At 32.7% G+C, this 18,812-nt stretch overlaps 4 protein-coding genes across 8 annotated transcripts; 1 reads left to right on the top strand and 3 right to left on the bottom strand.

Moving 5' to 3' along the window:
• Positions 1-402: 402 nt before the first annotated feature.
• Positions 403-2,368, bottom strand: LOC105126587 (cytochrome b561 and DOMON domain-containing protein At5g47530-like). The gene is made up of 3 exons (XM_011027494.1): positions 1,368-2,368; positions 1,033-1,287; positions 403-930 (listed from the first exon to the last, which is right to left on the bottom strand). Exons 1-3 carry the CDS (start codon positions 2,022-2,024, stop codon positions 613-615), a joined length of 1,230 nt encoding a protein of 409 aa, XP_011025796.1. The 5' UTR covers positions 2,025-2,368; the 3' UTR covers positions 403-612.
• A 5,921-nt stretch (positions 2,369-8,289) lies between these two features.
• Positions 8,290-10,698, top strand: TTN5 (ADP-ribosylation factor family protein). Its single transcript, XM_011027493.1, has 5 exons — positions 8,290-8,549; positions 8,626-8,736; positions 9,152-9,314; positions 9,516-9,596; positions 10,326-10,698. The coding sequence occupies exons 1-5, from the start codon at positions 8,485-8,487 to the stop codon at positions 10,461-10,463; spliced, it is 558 nt and encodes a 185-aa protein (XP_011025795.1). The 5' UTR covers positions 8,290-8,484; the 3' UTR covers positions 10,464-10,698.
• Positions 10,699-11,046: 348 nt separating this feature from the next.
• On the bottom strand, positions 11,047-12,163 carry LOC105126584 (ribosomal protein L6 family protein). Of its 2 annotated transcripts, none has more exons than XM_011027492.1 (2): positions 11,998-12,163; positions 11,047-11,648 (listed from the first exon to the last, which is right to left on the bottom strand). In XM_011027492.1, exon 2 carries the CDS (start codon positions 11,623-11,625, stop codon positions 11,317-11,319), a length of 309 nt encoding a protein of 102 aa, XP_011025794.1. In that variant the 5' UTR covers positions 11,626-11,648; positions 11,998-12,163; the 3' UTR covers positions 11,047-11,316. The 2 variants fall into 2 exon arrangements, with proteins under 2 accessions (XP_011025794.1, XP_011025793.1); XM_011027491.1 differs by having other exon boundaries at positions 11,047-11,652; positions 11,998-12,162.
• Positions 12,164-13,660: 1,497 nt separating this feature from the next.
• LOC105126583 (maf-like protein DDB_G0281937) lies at positions 13,661-17,658 on the bottom strand. 4 transcript variants are annotated; one of them, XM_011027488.1, is made up of 10 exons: positions 17,541-17,658; positions 16,938-17,009; positions 16,748-16,822; positions 16,263-16,346; positions 16,008-16,077; positions 15,823-15,914; positions 15,119-15,160; positions 14,935-15,015; positions 14,289-14,378; positions 13,661-14,202 (listed from the first exon to the last, which is right to left on the bottom strand). In XM_011027488.1, exons 1-9 carry the CDS (start codon positions 17,595-17,597, stop codon positions 14,295-14,297), a joined length of 657 nt encoding a protein of 218 aa, XP_011025790.1. In that variant the 5' UTR covers positions 17,598-17,658; the 3' UTR covers positions 13,661-14,202; positions 14,289-14,294. The 4 variants fall into 4 exon arrangements, with proteins under 4 accessions (XP_011025790.1, XP_011025789.1, XP_011025792.1 ...); XM_011027487.1 differs by having other exon boundaries at positions 13,661-14,378; XM_011027490.1 differs by having other exon boundaries at positions 13,661-14,378; positions 16,748-16,815; positions 17,541-17,559.
• Between the last annotated feature and the right edge of the window lie 1,154 nt (positions 17,659-18,812).

Genomic DNA, 18,812 nt, shown 5'->3' with positions numbered 1-18,812 from the left:
TTCTTTTGTTTTAGCCATATAGTTATACCGAAATTTGAGTTTGTTTCTTAGATTATTGTCTGGTCGATGACCATGGTAAGAGCTTCCAGTTCCACCAGCTCTAGTGCGAGAAAACCCCTTTTATGGTTTGTGCGGCTTCCATGAGTTTTTATTGCCGCAAACTGATGTGCTCCTTTCACCGTCACACGCGGTTGAGGAAGCCGGTTTCTGAAAGATCCTTGGAAAAGAATACGACAGCGTGCTCCATGTAGCTTCTTCGTTCATGACTCTTGACCATTAAGCATCCACAGTTTGAGCCAAAATAATGTAGAAAAATCAATTTAGCCAGGGGAACGTGAGATAGGGTGGTTGCTTTCTCTTTTGACAGTAGTTCATTAACCATACATCTATTTAAATGCTTTTGCAAATCAATGGCAGCTTATTCAAGAAACTAAAATGTCATGGCAGTTGTTCCAAAATCACAACAATTTCTTATGACTACACAATACAGAAGGATCAAGCAACAAAGGGGTGTATCCGAAAGTCAAAATGGACAAAGGAAAACGGAGTCTAAGTAGAATATGCAAATGGTTAAGAACCTGATGACTCTAATCTCGTAGATAGGCTAGACTTTCAAGGGGTGGTGGTTTGAGTTTGAGCAGCAGCAGTCCCTCCAGATCCAGATTCCGGCTTACCGGTTTTATGTTCTTTATTCTCGGTAAGAAACTTGGCCCAAGTGAAGATCTCAAGAGCTATAACAATGACAGCAAACACCCCAAGGATTCCAACGTAAGCCCATTTCCAGGAGTGGTCGGGCTTCAAGATGTCAATGCCATGAAAAATGTTTACTGAGATCACGGCAAGCAGAGCATAGCCCAGAAAATGATGGTACATGTTCCAGTACTTCCTATACTCGTCCCTTTTACGCGGTTTCAAGTGCAATGCCAACATCTGCAATTAATTATATCAACTATGGAGTATTTAATTAATTCATGTCAATGATGATGAACCTTCATACATGGGTAATTAGTGAATAGTAATTAAGAGGCTTACTTGTAATGTTGTGAAGGTGAATATAAATATGGCAAAAAGCCTGTGGATTTTAAAGGAGTAGTGTTTAGAAGCTTGTCCTAGCCATAGGCCAACGCTCCACCCAGCTACACCAAGATTGTACCCTATAATTTGGCAGCCAACATGAAGATGATACCTATAACTTCCGAGTGCTAATGGATATGGGAAATATCTTGCGATTATCACACCAGCAGGCAAGAAGGTTCCCCACCCTATAATGTTCAAGACGCCATGAATCTGATCATCAGAAGAAATGATTTAGCTACATGTGTGTGTGTATTTATGCATGAATATTATTATTTCTAGCTAATCCTCACCTTTCTGAGACGACCCTCGAACTCTCCCACATGATGAGCCAATCCATTCTTCAAGTCTATTGTTTCTGTACTGTCAACATTCTGGAGAGCTGTGGGATGCATCGAGGGTTCTGCTCCTTGGGCATCATATCCAACTTGCCACACATGATTCAGTCTTGAAATATTGTACATTGAAGGAAGTACAATTGTTGCATATAGCGTGAGGTAGTCTAATGATGTCACATAATCTAATTTCATACTCGTAACATGGACATCAATTTCTGAAGGCTGTAGCTTGCAACCTAGCTTGGTATCACCTGTGATATTATAGGTGTTGGCACCGAGTGAGCCATTCAGTTGCCTGATGCCTATTATTGCTCTTGTTCCAACCATCTGTGGCTTGTCCTCTGGGTTCACACCCCAGGCTAGCCACACCATTTCTGCATTATTTAGCTTTGTGCCAATGAGAATGTCAACTTGGCTCTCGTTGTGTTTACTGACTTCCCATCCAAACTCAGCTCCTAGAGTGGTCAATTTCTTGCAGTGTGAAATGTTTTTTTCCTGGGCTATCGTAATGAGAGATTCACTACATGGGATGTAATGAGCAGCACTGCTGTTCACGAGCAAGAATAAGACTGCTATGAAAACTATGAACGTAGTAACAGCAGTGGATGCCATTTTTGTAACTCTCACTTCGTTGTATGTTTCTCTATATGATGATGATGAATTCCACAAGGATGTCTCAAACCTTTTTACGTGGCTTGTACAGTTTTCGAGGCTCAATCAGAGGATAACTTTAAATTAAAAACGAATTTATTCTGTAGTTAAGTAACTATGATTTAAGATTTGTCAGGAAGCAATGCATCATTTCCTGTCACTTTCAGAAAGTAGCACAGGAGGAACCTTCTCAATGACATTTGTTCAGCCTCCGGCATCGCGTTCATACGTATAATTGAAGCCGCCCTTGACACAGCTCCAGCCTCCTCATGCTCTAATGGGAGAACTAAAGCCACTGACAAGGTACACACACAGACACACTAGCTAGTGATACTACCAGGGTAACAGGTTTGCTGAAGCCATCAAGGAAAGGGCACTGACAAGAGGGCACAAAACATTATAACAAGATTGTTCAATTTATATTCTTTTATTGATTGATTTTCACTCATGCAACAAGTAGAGAAGAACAATGTTGCTATGCTTTAATGGAAAGACTGGGAACGCATGGCTAAGGGTTTGTTCATCAAGGGCTCTTGAGTAGCATCTGAGCAATCTGAACCTGATGACATCTTTTTACTAAAACCTTTTTCTCTTCCAATGAAATGGCAACACGACACTTTCATTAATATCGTGGCGATAATATTAAAAAGTGAATTATAATGTACTCCTTGTAGTTCAAAGAAACTATTAAATCAGTCCTTGTGCTTTCAAAATCTATCCATTTAATCTTAATAGCTCTCAATTTGCTCGTAACATAGTCCTCTTGTAAGTCTCCTGTTCTTTTTAATTTACTTTTTTATTCTTACTTTTTGAGAAGTTAAGAAGATTAAGAAGGAGCAATGAGGATGGTCAACCCTAGTTAAAGGATCATTTAATTATTCTTGATAAACTATAAGGACTAAGTTGTATATTTAACACCTCATAGTTTACTTCCAGCCCATCACATTCACGTTATAAGATATATATAGCTCGTGTCTCATGGCATCGTTTTGTTCTTTACCCTACGATTCAAGAAATTCCTTTAACCTTCTCTTTGCCAACTCAAAAGAGGTAAATACTAAAAAGAGATTCTTAGTATGCCTTTTAGCTTTTGGTGTCTTGAGTTTGTATACATTTGTGCTGTGACTATGAAATTCTGGTAGCCCTTTAATTACCTTATGGACCGCCCTTTGGCCTTTACCGTGAGAGATTTTGTATAAATCAAGTATAGAAACTAAAATTCGAATTATAAATAAGAGATGAGCAGCAAGAAATTGATAAAATAAGATTAGGGGGCTTTTAATTGTCAAATATATTAATCAATAATTAATTAAGTTAATTACAATTCGAATTAATTGGTATGAAATATGGGCTTTTTTTATTTATTTATGGGCAGCAAGGTTGAGGACTTCTTGGTAAAGAAAACGAAACGGATGCTAGTGTTGTTATTATTCATATATATTTGATTATGAGTTATGCTGGGTATTAGTAAATTTTGTAACGAATAAATTATAAGGAACAGAAGAATTAAATCAACTTTTTGACCATTTAATTTATGTGTGTTTTACCTAGATGAAAGATCATACTGTGTCTGATCTTGTTCATGTTATGTCTCAGACTTAATCAATTTTTTTCTTGAAGTGAAAAACAAATAGTAAGGTGCTGATAATATTTTTAAGAGTAAGAAAGATTTAGGGTGCGAGTCATTGATTCTAATAATTCAATAAGGTTGATTAATTTAATTTATAGATATAAAAAAGCTAGCAATAACAAAAAATAAAAAAATAAAAAAAAATTCATGCTTATCAATATTATGAGAGGATATCTTTTAAATATTTTTAAAAGATGTCAATAATTTTATTTGATAACAATGAAAAAAAAAGTAAGAACAAGATAATCTTATAAAAAAAAAATAAAAAAAATTCAGAACATAATTACCAGCAAATCAAACATTGAAGTATGAATTAAAATTAAAAAAAAAACAAAAAAATTTGACTCTGAATAACAAGTTAAGCTCATGACCTACTTGTGAGGTTATGATAACCCTATATAAAAAAAATTAAATGAAACAATAGAAGTCCACTCTCAAGCAAACAGAATAATACAAGGTGAAATTGAAAAAAATATTGAAAAAAATCTTAAGTCAACTTAGATTAAATTAACTATTTCACGACCCAAGATATGATATTAAAAGAGCTCTATAAAAAAAAATCATGAAACTAAAAGCCCAATAACCTAATGTTGAAAAATAAAATTAAAAAAAAATACCTTAAAAATCAAGCTAACTTTTGAAACCGTGACATAAATTATGAGACTGAGTTATTCTATAAAAAACAAACATGAAAAAAATATGAAGAAAATTTTTTAATTATCTAAAATTAAAAAACAAAAAATATCAATAAAAAATATGAATCAAGTTTAGTATAAAAATTAAATTAAATAGAACAATGAGGGATGTTTTTATAAAATTTTATAAATAGAACAAGAAAATGATAAAAAGAGGATAAAATTTTATATAAAAATAAAAAATATAATAAAAAATAAAACAAATCAAGAAATTAATCCTGATTGTGTGTTTAGTTTTGTCAGTAAAACATTTTACTCCACTGAGTTTTTTTTGTACTCTTGTAACCGCTGAGCAATGTTTTTAATGGCTATAACAATTGAATAATTAATATATTTCTTGTTATTCATTAAAAAAAATCAAGAAAATAATAAAACAAAAAAATAGTAATTATAAAAATAAAAAATTAAATACAATAGATTAAAAAAATTGAAAAATAGTGAATTTAAAAAAAATTATAAATTATTTTAAATCAAATAAATAGTAATAAAAATAAAATATATCAAATTTAAAGCAAAAACAAATTAAACGACTGCTTTGTAAAATTTAGAGGGTTTAACGTAAAAATCAAGGATGAAAAAGAAAAGAAAAAAAAAAAGATTGTTTGATGTATGTTTAACACATGCACTGCACGGACGTGGAGGGGTCGTTAAGGAAATTTTAACACCGCCTTGAAAGCTTGAGTTTGTTTGCCGAGTGATGTTGAGCACATCACACAGAGTGAGTGGGCACCACCTACATATTAACGAGTGTAACGCACGTGTCTAGTTGTTGGTTTTTTTATTTATTTATAATACTTATATTTATTGAATTGTCAAATCATCATTTAATCTACTTGATTATAATAAAAAAAACCATTAAAAAAATATAAAAAAGCTCGTGAAACTAAGTTTATTAAATTTTTTTTAAATGACAATTTAGTCATTTGATTATTTTGAAAAAGATGAAAAGATTAAGAAGCCTTTTGGAGGCTAGTTTAATTTTTTTAAGAATAATTAAGTTATTTTACTCTTTTAAAAAATAAAAATATTAATTTAATTGTGATTAATTTAATAATACTAAATAAACCTTATAAAAAAACCTTTTTGCCTCTCATTGATTTTTAACGTGGAGGGCAAAAAAACCATTATATTACAGTAATCCAAGTCTTGATCCACAGTAAAATATTGACGGGTCTTAGTTTTTTTTATTTTTAAATACATATACTTTCATTTTATTTTTATTGAAACCTTCTTTTCGTATTAACTGTGTTTTTTTATTGTTTATTTTATTTCATAAAAGTTTTATGTTATGATATCTTGAGTTCGTATTGCCCACATAATAACTTTTGTTAGACTAACTCTTTCATTTTGAAATTATGTGATCAAAGAAATAAAAAAAATAAAAACATGAAAATTTACTTATTTTAATTTAATCATTTAATTTTCACCTCAAATAAGAGAATTTAAAAATAAAATAGAAAAGTTCTTAGAGTGTGGGTCATCAGATATTCAACGCAGACATTATGTGGTTTTTGAAAATGAAAGATTTTACTATGGGAATGGAGGAATCAAAATAAAACTTCAGAGAATTAAAATGATATTTTATTTTCAATACTATGTTTGGATAGTAACAAGAAATCAAATTGAAATTTAAAAATTTTAATGGGTAGTTTTTAATATTAAAAAAATAATAATTTTATTAGTAATAATGTAAGTAAAAATGATGAAAGGTGATTATGATGGTGGTGAAAATACAAAGGAAAATGTAGTGGTAGGAATAATAGATAGTATAATAATAATAATAATCATGGAAAGTAATAATAGAAGAAGAGCTAATTTATTAGTGTAGTAGTGATTATTTTTTAAAGTATTTTATACTTTAAAATATATCAAAATAATAATATTTTATTTTTTAAAATTTATTTTTGATATCAATACATCAAAATAATAAAAAAATAAAAAATATTAATTTAAAACAAAAAATATTTTATTTTTTTAAAATGTTTTTACACCACAAAAATAAATAGGGCTTAAAAGTAGTAATAATGCAAGAGTGGTGGTAGACTGATGATAGCAAACTAATATATATACATATATTATATTATTATTATAATAATAATAATAGTAGTAATAATAATAATTAATATAAAATATATAAAAATAATATAAAATAAAAAATTGTCAATGTCATTCTTGTTTTTATTCTCCCATCAGGAATGGGATCCTGTTTAATTTTATTTTTATTTTAACTCTTCGTTATAAATGTCACTTCGTTTTTTTAATATCAAACACCAACAAAGTGAAAATAGAACTTTTATTTACATTTTCATTACTTCATTCCTTCTAAGCCTCTTCCATTAATACAAACTAATCTTGTGTGATAAAGGAACTCGTTTAATTAAAAAGGAAAAATAGAGGGTGTCGGTCAATATAAAAAGAATAGAAGTCTTTGATATTAATAAAAAAGAAGAAGGAAGAGTACGAAGATTAAATTTAAATAAAACTTATAGATATTTTTTTTTATTGAAGTGAATGGGGGCGTACAACCCTATTTTTTGTCTAAAAAAAGTTTGTTATTCTTAGAATCCAACCACTCATATCATTAGAAAAATATTTTTTTTTGTTTTTATTTAAAAATTTATTTAAATTTATTTTGATCCAAAACACTCTAAAATATTGATAAATAAATTCATGATATCTAAAAACACAAAATACCATTTTAAAATCTAAAATAAACCTGAAATAATTTTTTTAAAAAAACTTAGATATAATTTTAGGGGTTGTCAAGGTAAAAAACACCTAATCATAACCCCTCATCTTATAAAACATCTTGATAAAAAAAAAATTATTTTAGTGATTTAAATTTTTCTTAACAATAACTTGCTTTTTTAAGTTAGAATTTGACAATCTCTTTTCTATTCTCCAACAAAAAAAATAAAATTTGATATTAAAACATATATATATATATATATATATTAGAATTATAGATAGCAATCACTTAATAGCTAATAAATATAAAAGATAAAAATAAACTTTTAAAATGAATTTTAAAACCGTAATTTATGTTACCTGTACTTTTCACTCTAGTTATTTGTTTTTGAATTTAAACCTTTCTGACAAAAAAAAATGTAATTGGATATTGATTCTAGTTTAAAAAGATTTAATTATAAAAAAAATTTGAAGAATCAAATTATAATTTTAAAAAAAAATACATAATTACAATCCATGTGAATTATGCGAGGGTAAACAGTAAAAATAGCTAAGGCACGCGGTTTATATCGTGGTTAATAATTAATACGTGTTTGTAAAGCAAGCTATATATGAAAGCAACCGCAACAAGCATTTCAAGGAATTCTAGAGAAAGGGGAAAGGGCAAAAGCCGAGGCCTCACACCCTCTAGTCTAATCAACGTCAACGTCTACTAACCTCAATCTTTAATGGCAACATCTAACTGGAGCAATTACAATGCCTATTTCCATTTGAAAATCTATGATCTCAGAATAATTCATGGACGATCGAGATAGAATAGCCGTGACAAAAACGATTGTACCCGGCAATCTTCTAGCTAGATTTGATTTAGGGAGACAGGTCTTATTGTTTTCTTCTTCTCATATTTAGTAACTTGAGCTAAAGTTTTGAAAATATTTGACGAAACGGATCATGGGTGAGGATTAATTTTTTGATATTTTTGTAACATAATTGAACGAAGTGGGATATGTTAAAATGGCATTTTCTCTGATTTCCCAGTGGAGAAAGACGTCAATAATTGTGTCTTGGACGAAAGTTTCCCAGAATCATGACAAGGGCAAGAAGTGTTTACTATTCCTGGACATATAAATTTAGCCCAACTTCTATTTTTAAAGCAAAGCTAACTATGAACAGTTTCTCAATAATGAGACGCTTATCTGGGCTCAACCACAAGTGGACCAAGTCTATAATCTATGGTGAATAATTCAATTTATGGGCTGATTGATCTTCACTCCTATAGGACCAAACCAACCCACAAAGGAAGAAAGGAGGATAGTTCGGTGAGGTCTGGTTCATTCTGAAGGCAAAGAGAAAGAAAATAAACACCCACCAGTTGCTGTTGTTGTTGTTTCTTTGTTGCTTCCAAACAATGGGGCTGCTTAGCATCATTAGAAAAATCAAGAGAAAAGAGAAAGAAATGCGCATCCTCATGGTGTATGTATCCATCCACTGTGCTGTCTCTGTCTGTTTATCTAATAAGTAGATGAATAATGGGTTTTTTTGGTTGAAGGGGACTTGATAATTCAGGGAAGACAACAATAGTTTTGAAGATAAACGGAGAAGACACCAGTGTTATTAGTCCTACTCTTGGATTCAATATCAAAACAATCTCTTATCAAAAGTAAGCAGCGAAGTCAGATCTTTCTTTCGTTTATTCCTCTTTCTTTGTGTGTATGTTGCTCTCGCTATTGTTAGAAATGGGTAGTAATGATTCTGTGTATTTGCTATTGTTTTGGACTGCCAAGTTGACACGAACCCATTTCAGATACAAGTGAAATATGAGAACTAGAGATCTTAACTGGCCCTTTTTTTATATGAATTTGTCAAAGAGTGATAAAATAAAGACAAACTGGAGATGTTTTAGTTTAGCATTGATTGATCAGAAATATCATTACTATAGTTCAACAGTTTCTCTTGCGACATTATGTATACTGACGATGTTGTATTGTCTGCTGAGCTTCCCAAGATTGGAATTTTAAATCTTAGAATGTTTGTTGTAATACGGAAGGTTGAAATGCTATATTTTTGTTTGATAGGTACACTTTAAATATATGGGATGTGGGGGGACAAAGAACCATTAGATCATACTGGAGGAACTACTTTGAGCAAACTGATGGCTTGGTCTGGGTGGTGGATAGTTCAGATCTTAGAAGGTTGGATGATTGCAAAATGGAGCTCGATAATCTTTTGAAGGAGGAGGTATTTGCCAGTTCTAAGTTTCTTTGATGTTATGTTTTGTTTGAAAACAATGGCCTTTATTTGTTTTTCTATTAATGTAATGTGTTTCTCATGTCTTGCTCCTGTTCTTTTTTTTAACTCTTTTGTTCATTTGTTTTTTTTCTTTCCTTATTCATCTGCTCTTTTCTTGTGAATCCTCTAATTTGCTTGTTTATCTGTCAGAGGCTATCAGGAGCATCTCTACTAATATTTGCAAATAAGCAAGACATAAAAGGTGCTCTTACACCGGAGGAAATTGCTAAAGTAAGGTTTCTCACCGACCATATCTCCTTGTTTATGAGTCATCGTTGTTTTTTGTTCATATACAAAGCATTTGGTGTCCTTTTCCCTTGTGTATTTGTGCTTTTCTCAGTGCTGAAAGAAGTCATATGTCATCAATGTCGTGTATTTCATACTGAACAATTGAAATGGACTCTTTTGTTTCAAAGCTGATTTAACTTTAGCACACAGTTGGCTGATGATATAAACATGGTTGTAGAGGTTACTGTAAAATCTCCCATGTGCCTTCCTTCCCAGACTTGTCTCTTGGTGGTTGAATGCGGGACATTTAGCTGGGGTTCCTCATAATATGATTTCCATGCTGTTTGAAACTCAATTACTTTCTGGTCAGCTTTGCTTGCAAAAAATGCCCTTCAATTGTTTTCTTTTGTTAGAGGGGCATTTATGTGCACCTTAAGCCACCAGGCAGAATCAATCAACTTGATGGTTTTTGTCATTGAAGAATAGTTCTATTTGCAAAACTTATGCATCCATTTAGTATTTTGACGTTAGGGATCCACGCACATTAATGGGTTGAGCTCTTATTCTTTGTGTCAAGATATCGTAGAAACCATATAGATTTCATCTACATAATTAGCGGCACCAGATTTGCACTACTTTCACTTCTCCTGCATGGTGATGTTTTCATGGTGATATATGTCCTTGCCCTTCACCTGTTTGAATTTCTGAAGTGGTTCTGTGATGCTTGTTCAGGTATTGAACCTAGAGAATATGGATAAAACCCGACACTGGAAAATTGTGGGCTGCAGTGCGTACACAGGAGAAGGGCTGCTTGAAGGATTTGATTGGTTGGTTCAGGACATTGCCTCGCGAATCTATATGCTTGACTAAGTACTCTGAAACATATTTACTCTGCCAAAGACATTCTTCAAATGTACTTGTGATAGTAAAATTGAGGGGTTTTTTTTGCTTTGCAAATTGCCTACTATGTGGATGCGTGTCCATGTACTTTTGGTTCAAATTTACCAATATAGTCCTTACTGGCCAGTCCTTATGTTTGTTGCTTTGTATAAGGTGATATTCCTAATGCATTAATAGAAGCAAAAACTATCTTTTGATTTTGCAATGGCTGACTGACGGTATCGTGCGAACAAGCCCCATAGCATGTTTATGTTTGCACATGAATGAAGCACAAGCATCCATTTTCACGCACTTTGGTTTATAAATATAACACTGATTGGATTATCATGGAGATGGATTGAGTTTCATGAGACTGAACACTACAGAAGGACTAGGAGCAAGGACCCTGCATATTCAAGGATGAAGCAGGACTATTCACGGGCCATGCTTATTGGATTCATGAACACAAGTAACATCAAGAGCAAACATAGCAATAACTCAAACCCTATTTGCTGGCCTTTTGGAGGAATGACTCCAGGGGAATTGAATTTCAACACAATCAGAGTATAAATTATTTGTGTCGTGAGGAAATTCTACTTAAATAAATAGCTTATTAAAAGCATTGAATAACCATCATTTTCCAGCATCCGACGATAAAAAATCCTCAAGAAAAAAAGAGAGCTAAAAACCTTGCAAATCTGGCAACCAGCAAATTCTATTATTCTAAAACATCATAAATTGATGATTGAAACCTCTTCCAAACTACAAAATCCTTGCAATTTAATACCAAAAACAAACCCAGTTTGACCTACTGAAGCATCAGAATCACACATCTCAGCCACGATCATTTTGACTTCTTTCCTTGTTTCTTCTTAATAACTTCATCAATATACATGATCCCTTTGCCTTTATAAACTTCAGGTGGCTTACAACTACGAACTGAAGCAGCAAACTGATGCACTCTTCCCTTATCAATTCCAGTACAGCAAACCACATTGTTCTTGAAACAAAACACCCGGACTGCAGGTGGCACAGTTAGTTCAACTTCATGACTGTAACCCAGTTTGAGAAATAACAAACGGCCTTCTGCTTCTGCTCGCGCTTTGTAACCAACACCTACAATTTTGAGAAATCGAAAGAACTTGGCTTCCATTGCGAAGTGATATCACTTGAAAGCTTCCTGGGATAAAAAAAAAAAAAGGAAAGAAAAAAAGATCACAGTCAAGCATTTTATCAAACAGTTGGTGAGCAATATGATACAGAAATATATTACACCAATGTCCCAATAGGGGCTTTTCGGGTTTGTGATTTTGACTAAGAGCATGAAGGTCTAATTAAAGGGTTCTTGAAATTTTCATTTTTTCCCATGGTTTCTTAGTGACCAGATAGATCAGAAGGAATAAATTTTCCAAGAAGTTTGTAAAACGCACAGATCACTCTCCAAAGAGAAATACTACAATCCCAATGAAAATCATAGAAGAAAGGAATCATCGCATTCTTACGTGAATTTGAAAATGGGTCGTACCAGAAAGTAAAAATGGGAAGTTGATGACAGGTTTACTTCACTGGAGAAATGGCATGTGCTGCTGCCGCTGCTCTATTTCCGTAGCTCAAACGTGTTTGGCAACGCCAGCTAGCGCAGGCAGTAAAGCTATTATGCTTTTTGGGTGCGCCTCCTTCTGTTTAAGCCCAAATTAATCTCTGAACTAAAACAATTCCTGAAATATTAACTTTCATAGTTTTCTCAATTAGTCCTTCAAGTTTCGTAGAAGTTCCTTTTAGAACCAATTTGTTTTCGATATGGAAAATGCTCTTCACATTTTCTCATCTTGGTGAGTTTTTGAAAAAATAAGTTGATTGAAAGCGTGTTCCTTCTAAAGGAAAGCATATAAGGTTTTGAATTCTGAGAGGGGAAATTGTTTATTTTATTGGAATTATTAACTTACAAAATGTAATTCTGAAGTTATTATTTGCTCGATTTATGGATTTATTTATAATGAATCACTGCTATAAAGTGTATGTATTCATCTCTGAATAATTTCAGTTGTAAATCATTGTCATATTAAAAGAGTTAATCTCAATGAGTTTTAAAACAATGAAAATGTTTAATTTGATAAAAAAGAGCTCCTTTTCTATAATATTCTTTTTCTCTCTAGATCGACAAAAAAGAGCTCCTTTTCTATAGTTCTTAAATTTGCAATGTTCACATGCAGTACCATTCCTCATTTTCATGCCCTGTTTCTCTTCCTCGATCTTAGTGTTCCTTGATTTTGGAAAACTCGATCACAAATCTTTTTTTTTTTTTGTTTTTTCCAGTTTTCTTTCGTTAAAACGTTTCTCACTTTAGGGTTCCTATCTAGCCTTCCGGTCTAGCCCTATTTATATTTTTAATCATGATTAAGACGGGGTTTGTTTTTTCTTCTAATTTTGTCGAAATTTGTTGAGATTTTAAGACTTTGAAACTCAGGTGGTGTTCAAGTGATTTGGGGTTTCGATTTTCACCAAAAATACATTCCTAAATTTGGGACTTTGAAATTTAGCGAGTTGATGGTGCATTCCTAAATTTCTTTGGTTTCGATAGAACTGCTGGTGTTTGGAGAATCAAAGCCCTTGGAAGAGTCTGTGGATGGCTTGAAAGGACAACGGTAGAGGACATGGACATAGCTGTCCGTGCACATCTGAATGGTCGGAAATTCATATTTCTTAACGATGTGATGTTACTCTTGTGCTGTCATCAGAAAACACAGAATCTGCTTTAGGCATTGAATTTTTCTGATGCCCAGTTCATCTTTAATCAATCACCTGGATCCGTTGTTTTACTAGCCTGCCTGTTCTGATCATTCTACTTGGATGAAAATAGTGCTTGTGCAAATCAACACACAATGATTCTGTTACAACTTCAAGAAATGAAGCGAAGGAGCAAAATGTCGGGAAAGCAAAGGTGTTGGAAATATAGCTGACAAATTCCTCCTCTTTCCTTTTCTTTTCGAACAACTTCCACTCTCATTTATCCTCTAGAGACTAAAACTTGAGGAAAATAAAGTTCCATAACCACATCGTACACTTTGCAAACTATAGGGATCAAATTGAAAAAAAGTAAAAAATGAACCATGTTTTATGAGCGCGTGGACCGTGAATGGTGTATGATGGAATGCAATTCTGCTCAAGTATGTTTGTCTAATGAATAATAATAAGAAGAAAATGGTGTTCATTTATATTGCACAAAAATAGATCCTGTTCATTATCTACAAACTATATTAGATTCTAGGATAATCTAAACAAAAATGGATTTTTAAAAAAAAAAATTAGAAGCTTCGAATTATCAAATTTGCTGCTTTTGAGTCGCACGCCAGGTAAATGTAGCCTGTCAATGCCAGAAAATGTCAACACCCGTCTCATTCAATATTCATAAAGAAATGAAAAAAGAAAGAATGTTAGATTGTACTAATAAAAAATATTGTAAAGAAATTAGAAACATCGGTGCAAACAGTCTGGAGAAATGTAAGAATCAACTAGCTGGAGGAATAAAAAAGAAATGCAAAAGAAACTTCAAAAATCTTGCAACTTGAATTTCACTAGAAAAGATAAAAAAAAATGTGAATGCAATAAAGAATCTTGTATGCATCTTTTCGTTTGCAGGACAGTATGGTTCTCCGTCGTCAGCATGTTTAGTTTTGAAGAGTAAAAAGACTTGAGCCATGGACTGAAAAGAATTCAAGCGATATCAATCCTGCAGATTCAAATGGAAAGTAGGCGGTAAGCCTAGGAATTTCAAGAGATGGTTCAGAATACCCAACAATTGTGGACAGTTCTCACTTTGAGTTATTTTGCAGCTACAAGGTTATCCTTGATGAGTTTTTCGGTTAATGCTTTTGAAAGCCCCCACACTGTATCTGTGCTCCCTACCTGCAAGATACATCACTGGTGTTTTCATCAGAAGAATCAGACGGAGGGAAGGAGTTAAATCCTTGTATTCTACGAAACCAATGTATCAACTGCTTGTATATTGTAACACAGCAACCATGTTCACTTCAGCAACTCAAGCCCGTAAAAAAGAACATTAACCCTTGAGGCGGTCTTTGCTGATGCAATTTTAACAATCAATGCCATTCAGATTTGAGTGGAAAAGGGTAGACACGACCTACTCAAAGAACATACAAGACAAGGTAAATCCTAAAGCAGATAGTTTATAAATGAGGCTCCATTGAATTGTGCACTTGTAAGGAGGACCCAAGTAAAGCGTAAGTAAGAATATTGGAAGAAAACTCAGCACTTGACATGAAGAAGGCTGCAAAATGAAGATAAGGACTCTAACAATGGCCACACGTTGGGGCATAATGTGGGCACCTTAAGAGCTAAATACCCTGGCTACCTGTGTTTGTCAGCCAAGCAAAGAGTAGAATAACTAACCCAGTGTCAGAGAAAAAGGGAGGGGGATAAGGAGGGGGGAGGGAGAGCTCACCACTGCTTCAACAAATGGTGATGTCAATGGATGTTCCAGTGTCAAACCCCCAGCAACATGGAGTGTACTTCCCTCATCAATCTAAGGCACATCTCATCATTAAAAGAGAAATTAAAAACAGTGTGGTTGAGAAAACAGCTTCAGAAACAAAATCCAATAAAGAATATGCATTTACAAAATTTACCACGCTATCAATGATCTCATCAGGTATCTCATGGAAATAAACCTGCATAAGTGAACTAGATTATTCTTTCAAAACTCAATCTCATTGAATTGTAAAGACTTCAAAGAGCTTTCAGATAAAGTTCTTTTTACATCAAGTAAATATTTAATACAGCTTTTCGGGACAAATTCCCAGAAATAGGCGATAAAATGATATATGTTCATGGTCTGCTGCTTTTATCTCAGGAGCATTGAACCATCTGAAATATTCCTACAAATAGTAACAGCTCAAATAGGAAATTTTTTGCCTGTGCATGTAAATATTTAACTGTCACTATCTCATCTATATAAAATAGTTAAGATTTACCATATCATAATCTCCATCCAGAAAGATGGAGAAAACAATCAACATATATATAGAGAACAACCATTACACTCTTCTACATGTTACAGTGGATAGATATATGGAGGCTGATAAATAATTGATCTGGAAACCTTTGTTGCATCTATGTACCTTTTTTCTCATCAAGTTGTTCATACAGGAATGGACATTAAAGGAGAGTAATTCAGTAGGCTTATATGATAGCAAAACTCTTTCTTGAATTTACAGCAATACTCTGCCGTTTTGAATGAACAATATGCCTACAGGATTAGATGGGCTAGGAACCATTTGAATGTCGCTATCCACTAAAACCCAAGCAAAATACAAGTACAAGCAAGCTGTACCTCAGCTTTTTCCCATGCTCCTTTTCGTATTCCAGTAGTAAGGTTACTTACAACCACAGATCCTATGACTGCTGCATGACCACCGGAATAGCCTGCAATAGTGCAACTACTAGTAATCTTTGACCACTAAAACAAGTTGAGCTTTATAAACAGTAGAGGACATGAGTGAACCCAATTAAGTAAACCTTTGATAAACTCCCGTGCTTCTTCCTTGCTATTTGGCTTTTCTCTAACCATCCCATTACTCACCACCACCTCAAAAAATCAATAGACTTGGCAGTAAGATAGAACTCCACAAGGAATGTCAAAAAGGGGACAGAACCTTTAATACAGAAGCAATCACAGGAAAACTATATGAAGCAATAAATAGATTCACAGAACACAAATTTAAAATAGGTAGAGGTTGTAATTAAGAACAGTGAGCTGGAATAAAAGCATACTGTGTCTGCAGTAATTAACAATGTTGCCTGAGCATCCTCTTCCACATGACCTTCAATCCGAAGCCTTTCTATGATGGCATTTGCCTAGGGAATAAAATTAAATAAATATGGCAGTTCAACAATACAACCATTAACCATGAAAGAAAAGTCACTAATATGCACAGTTGCCAGACAATACTACCAATATCAAATTTCATTTCACATAGTTCCATTACAAAAAGAAAGCCCACAAAGACAAAAAAAAGAAGCAAACTTTACATTATTAATGAAACAGAACGACTCAGTTATGCCCCAGTTAGCAATCCATCACAAAACCAAAATCTGTGCAAGGACAAATGCAGGAAGCCCACATTGAGAACAGACTAAACTATGGCCACGTGAGTGCATTTAACCTCAGCAATGAGTTATAAAGCCCATTCAAAGCAATAAAATGACATTTGAGACATCCAAGCATATAAAAGGTATAACAGGTGTAAATGATATACCTTTGCCTCAGCTAGAGCCATCACCAATTCCTCTGGCTTATCTTTTCTTATACTTTTTTCATCTATATCTGCGGTCTAAACCGATATCAAATTAACAACACAAACAGAACATAAAACCCATAATTGAAAACTAACATTCTCAACAAATAAATAAATAAAAAGCACAGGAGAATGCAGCTTAAGAATATACCACAACAGTAAATTCATATCCCATCTCATTGAGAATTTGCCGCCGAGCCAAAGATGATGAACCCAATATTATCTGCCATTGAAATATCACAACTATCCATCAATAATCATTTCCCTTTTTCTTTTGTTCTTTTAATTATAACACCATGAAAGTTTTCAACTTTGAAACTAACGTCACACTCCATGAAACTTCTTCTTGTCGAATTTTCACAACAACCCATCAATATTTTTCCATTGTAAATTACAATAGCAATAAAGTTTTCAACTTTGGAACTAATAGAGATACCGTACTAATAAAAGAACTGCTTTCCATTGCAGTTCCTTATTCCTAACTGTAAGAACACCATTTCCAATTATTTTGGAGGCTGTATATTTCCTTCACATGGACAAAACATGTTTATATTTTAAACCCAAGTTAATGTTCTTTAAGGATTCTCCAACAAGAAAATTATTAACTTGAGGTTTTCAAAACTGCTTTGTTAAAACACGCAATTTACTTTTCAATTGCTTCATGAGTATATTTTTGATAGAATGAAGCTGAAGAAGGAAAGAAAGGAGGAAGGAAAGAAATGCAGCAATAGAGACAGAGTCCCAAGGAACTAACCTTAAAGGAGGAATTACAACTCGTCATCTTTCCCTCTATCTCCTTTTCAAGCTCCATTTTCTAAGAGATGCTGCGTTGCCCGGAGAGGTGCGAATGGTAGAATTTCTGGCAGCATATTTTGTTTGTCCAGGTAGGTGCCAAGCGAGCATAAGTTTTGTCGGCTTAACTATTTTTTAGCCACTATAGATTCAGAAATATTTCATTTTGGTCCTCATATTTTAGAATCTTTAACGTCAACTTTAATTAAAATGTTTTTGGTTGTTGGTCTCGGCAATCTGTGTATTTTGTGATCCGTGATTTTCTTTTAATATTTTAAAATAATTTTTTCAAAATTATTTATTTTTATAAGCTATAAAAAAAACACAAAAAACAAACAACTTGATTGCTTTTTCAAGTAAAATACACTAGAAAAACAAAAACTACAGCAGACAATCGCCAATAGAATATCCATTTTCTCTCTCTTTATTTTGTTCTTTGACTTTCATGTTTTTCTCTTTGACTTTTCTTCGAAATCTCCATACATGGAATAATATCCCTCAATGACGTTTCGAAACTTATTTTTTTTTTAATTTAAAAATGGCCCTCCTTTAACTTTTATTAACTATTTGACCAGCATATGCCAAATTAAAGATTTTCATGTTTTTCTCTTCACATTTCCTTCAAGATCTCCAGAATAAGTTTTTCAAGATTTTAGCTGGATTGACATTTAAAAATGGGTCCTCCAGGCCTAATGTTAAGAATGGGCCCTTCATAACCCAATTTAACAAACAGAGCCTAAATAAAAAATTTTCATTACATTGAAAATTTTTGAACTGTACAAACATGCAACATTATTCAGCGTTTGTTGGGTAGTGTTAATTATTTTTTAAATAATTTTTTATATTAAAATATATACTAATAATATTTTTTTATTTTTAAAAAATTATTTTTGATATCAGTATATCAAACCGATCCAAAATATATTAAATTTTAATAAAAAAAAATTTAAAATTTTTTAAAAACATGGATTGAGGTAAAAATATAGTGTTTTTTTTTTCTTTTTATCCCTGTTTGATAAACAATGATCATGGAGTGCACGTATTTCTTCTCTCACGTTTATTAGCACAGATAAAAATTTCGTGTGCATATATTTAGAAGAAAAAATTGTAAGTATTTAAAAGGAAATAACTAAGAGATACAGTAGGTATTCTATAAACGTTGGAAAAAGAATATATGCATTGGAAGTACAAAAAACTAGCCACCAAAGATTATTCAAACATCATTGATGACTTA

This window comes from Populus euphratica, unplaced genomic scaffold (assembly GCF_000495115.2).
Source record: "Populus euphratica unplaced genomic scaffold, PopEup_1.0 scaffold41.1, whole genome shotgun sequence".
In the NCBI taxonomy this organism is placed as follows: domain Eukaryota; kingdom Viridiplantae; phylum Streptophyta; class Magnoliopsida; order Malpighiales; family Salicaceae; genus Populus; species Populus euphratica.
The sequence above is the reverse complement of the archived record's forward strand: the minus strand, read 5'-3'. Positions and strand labels throughout refer to the sequence as shown.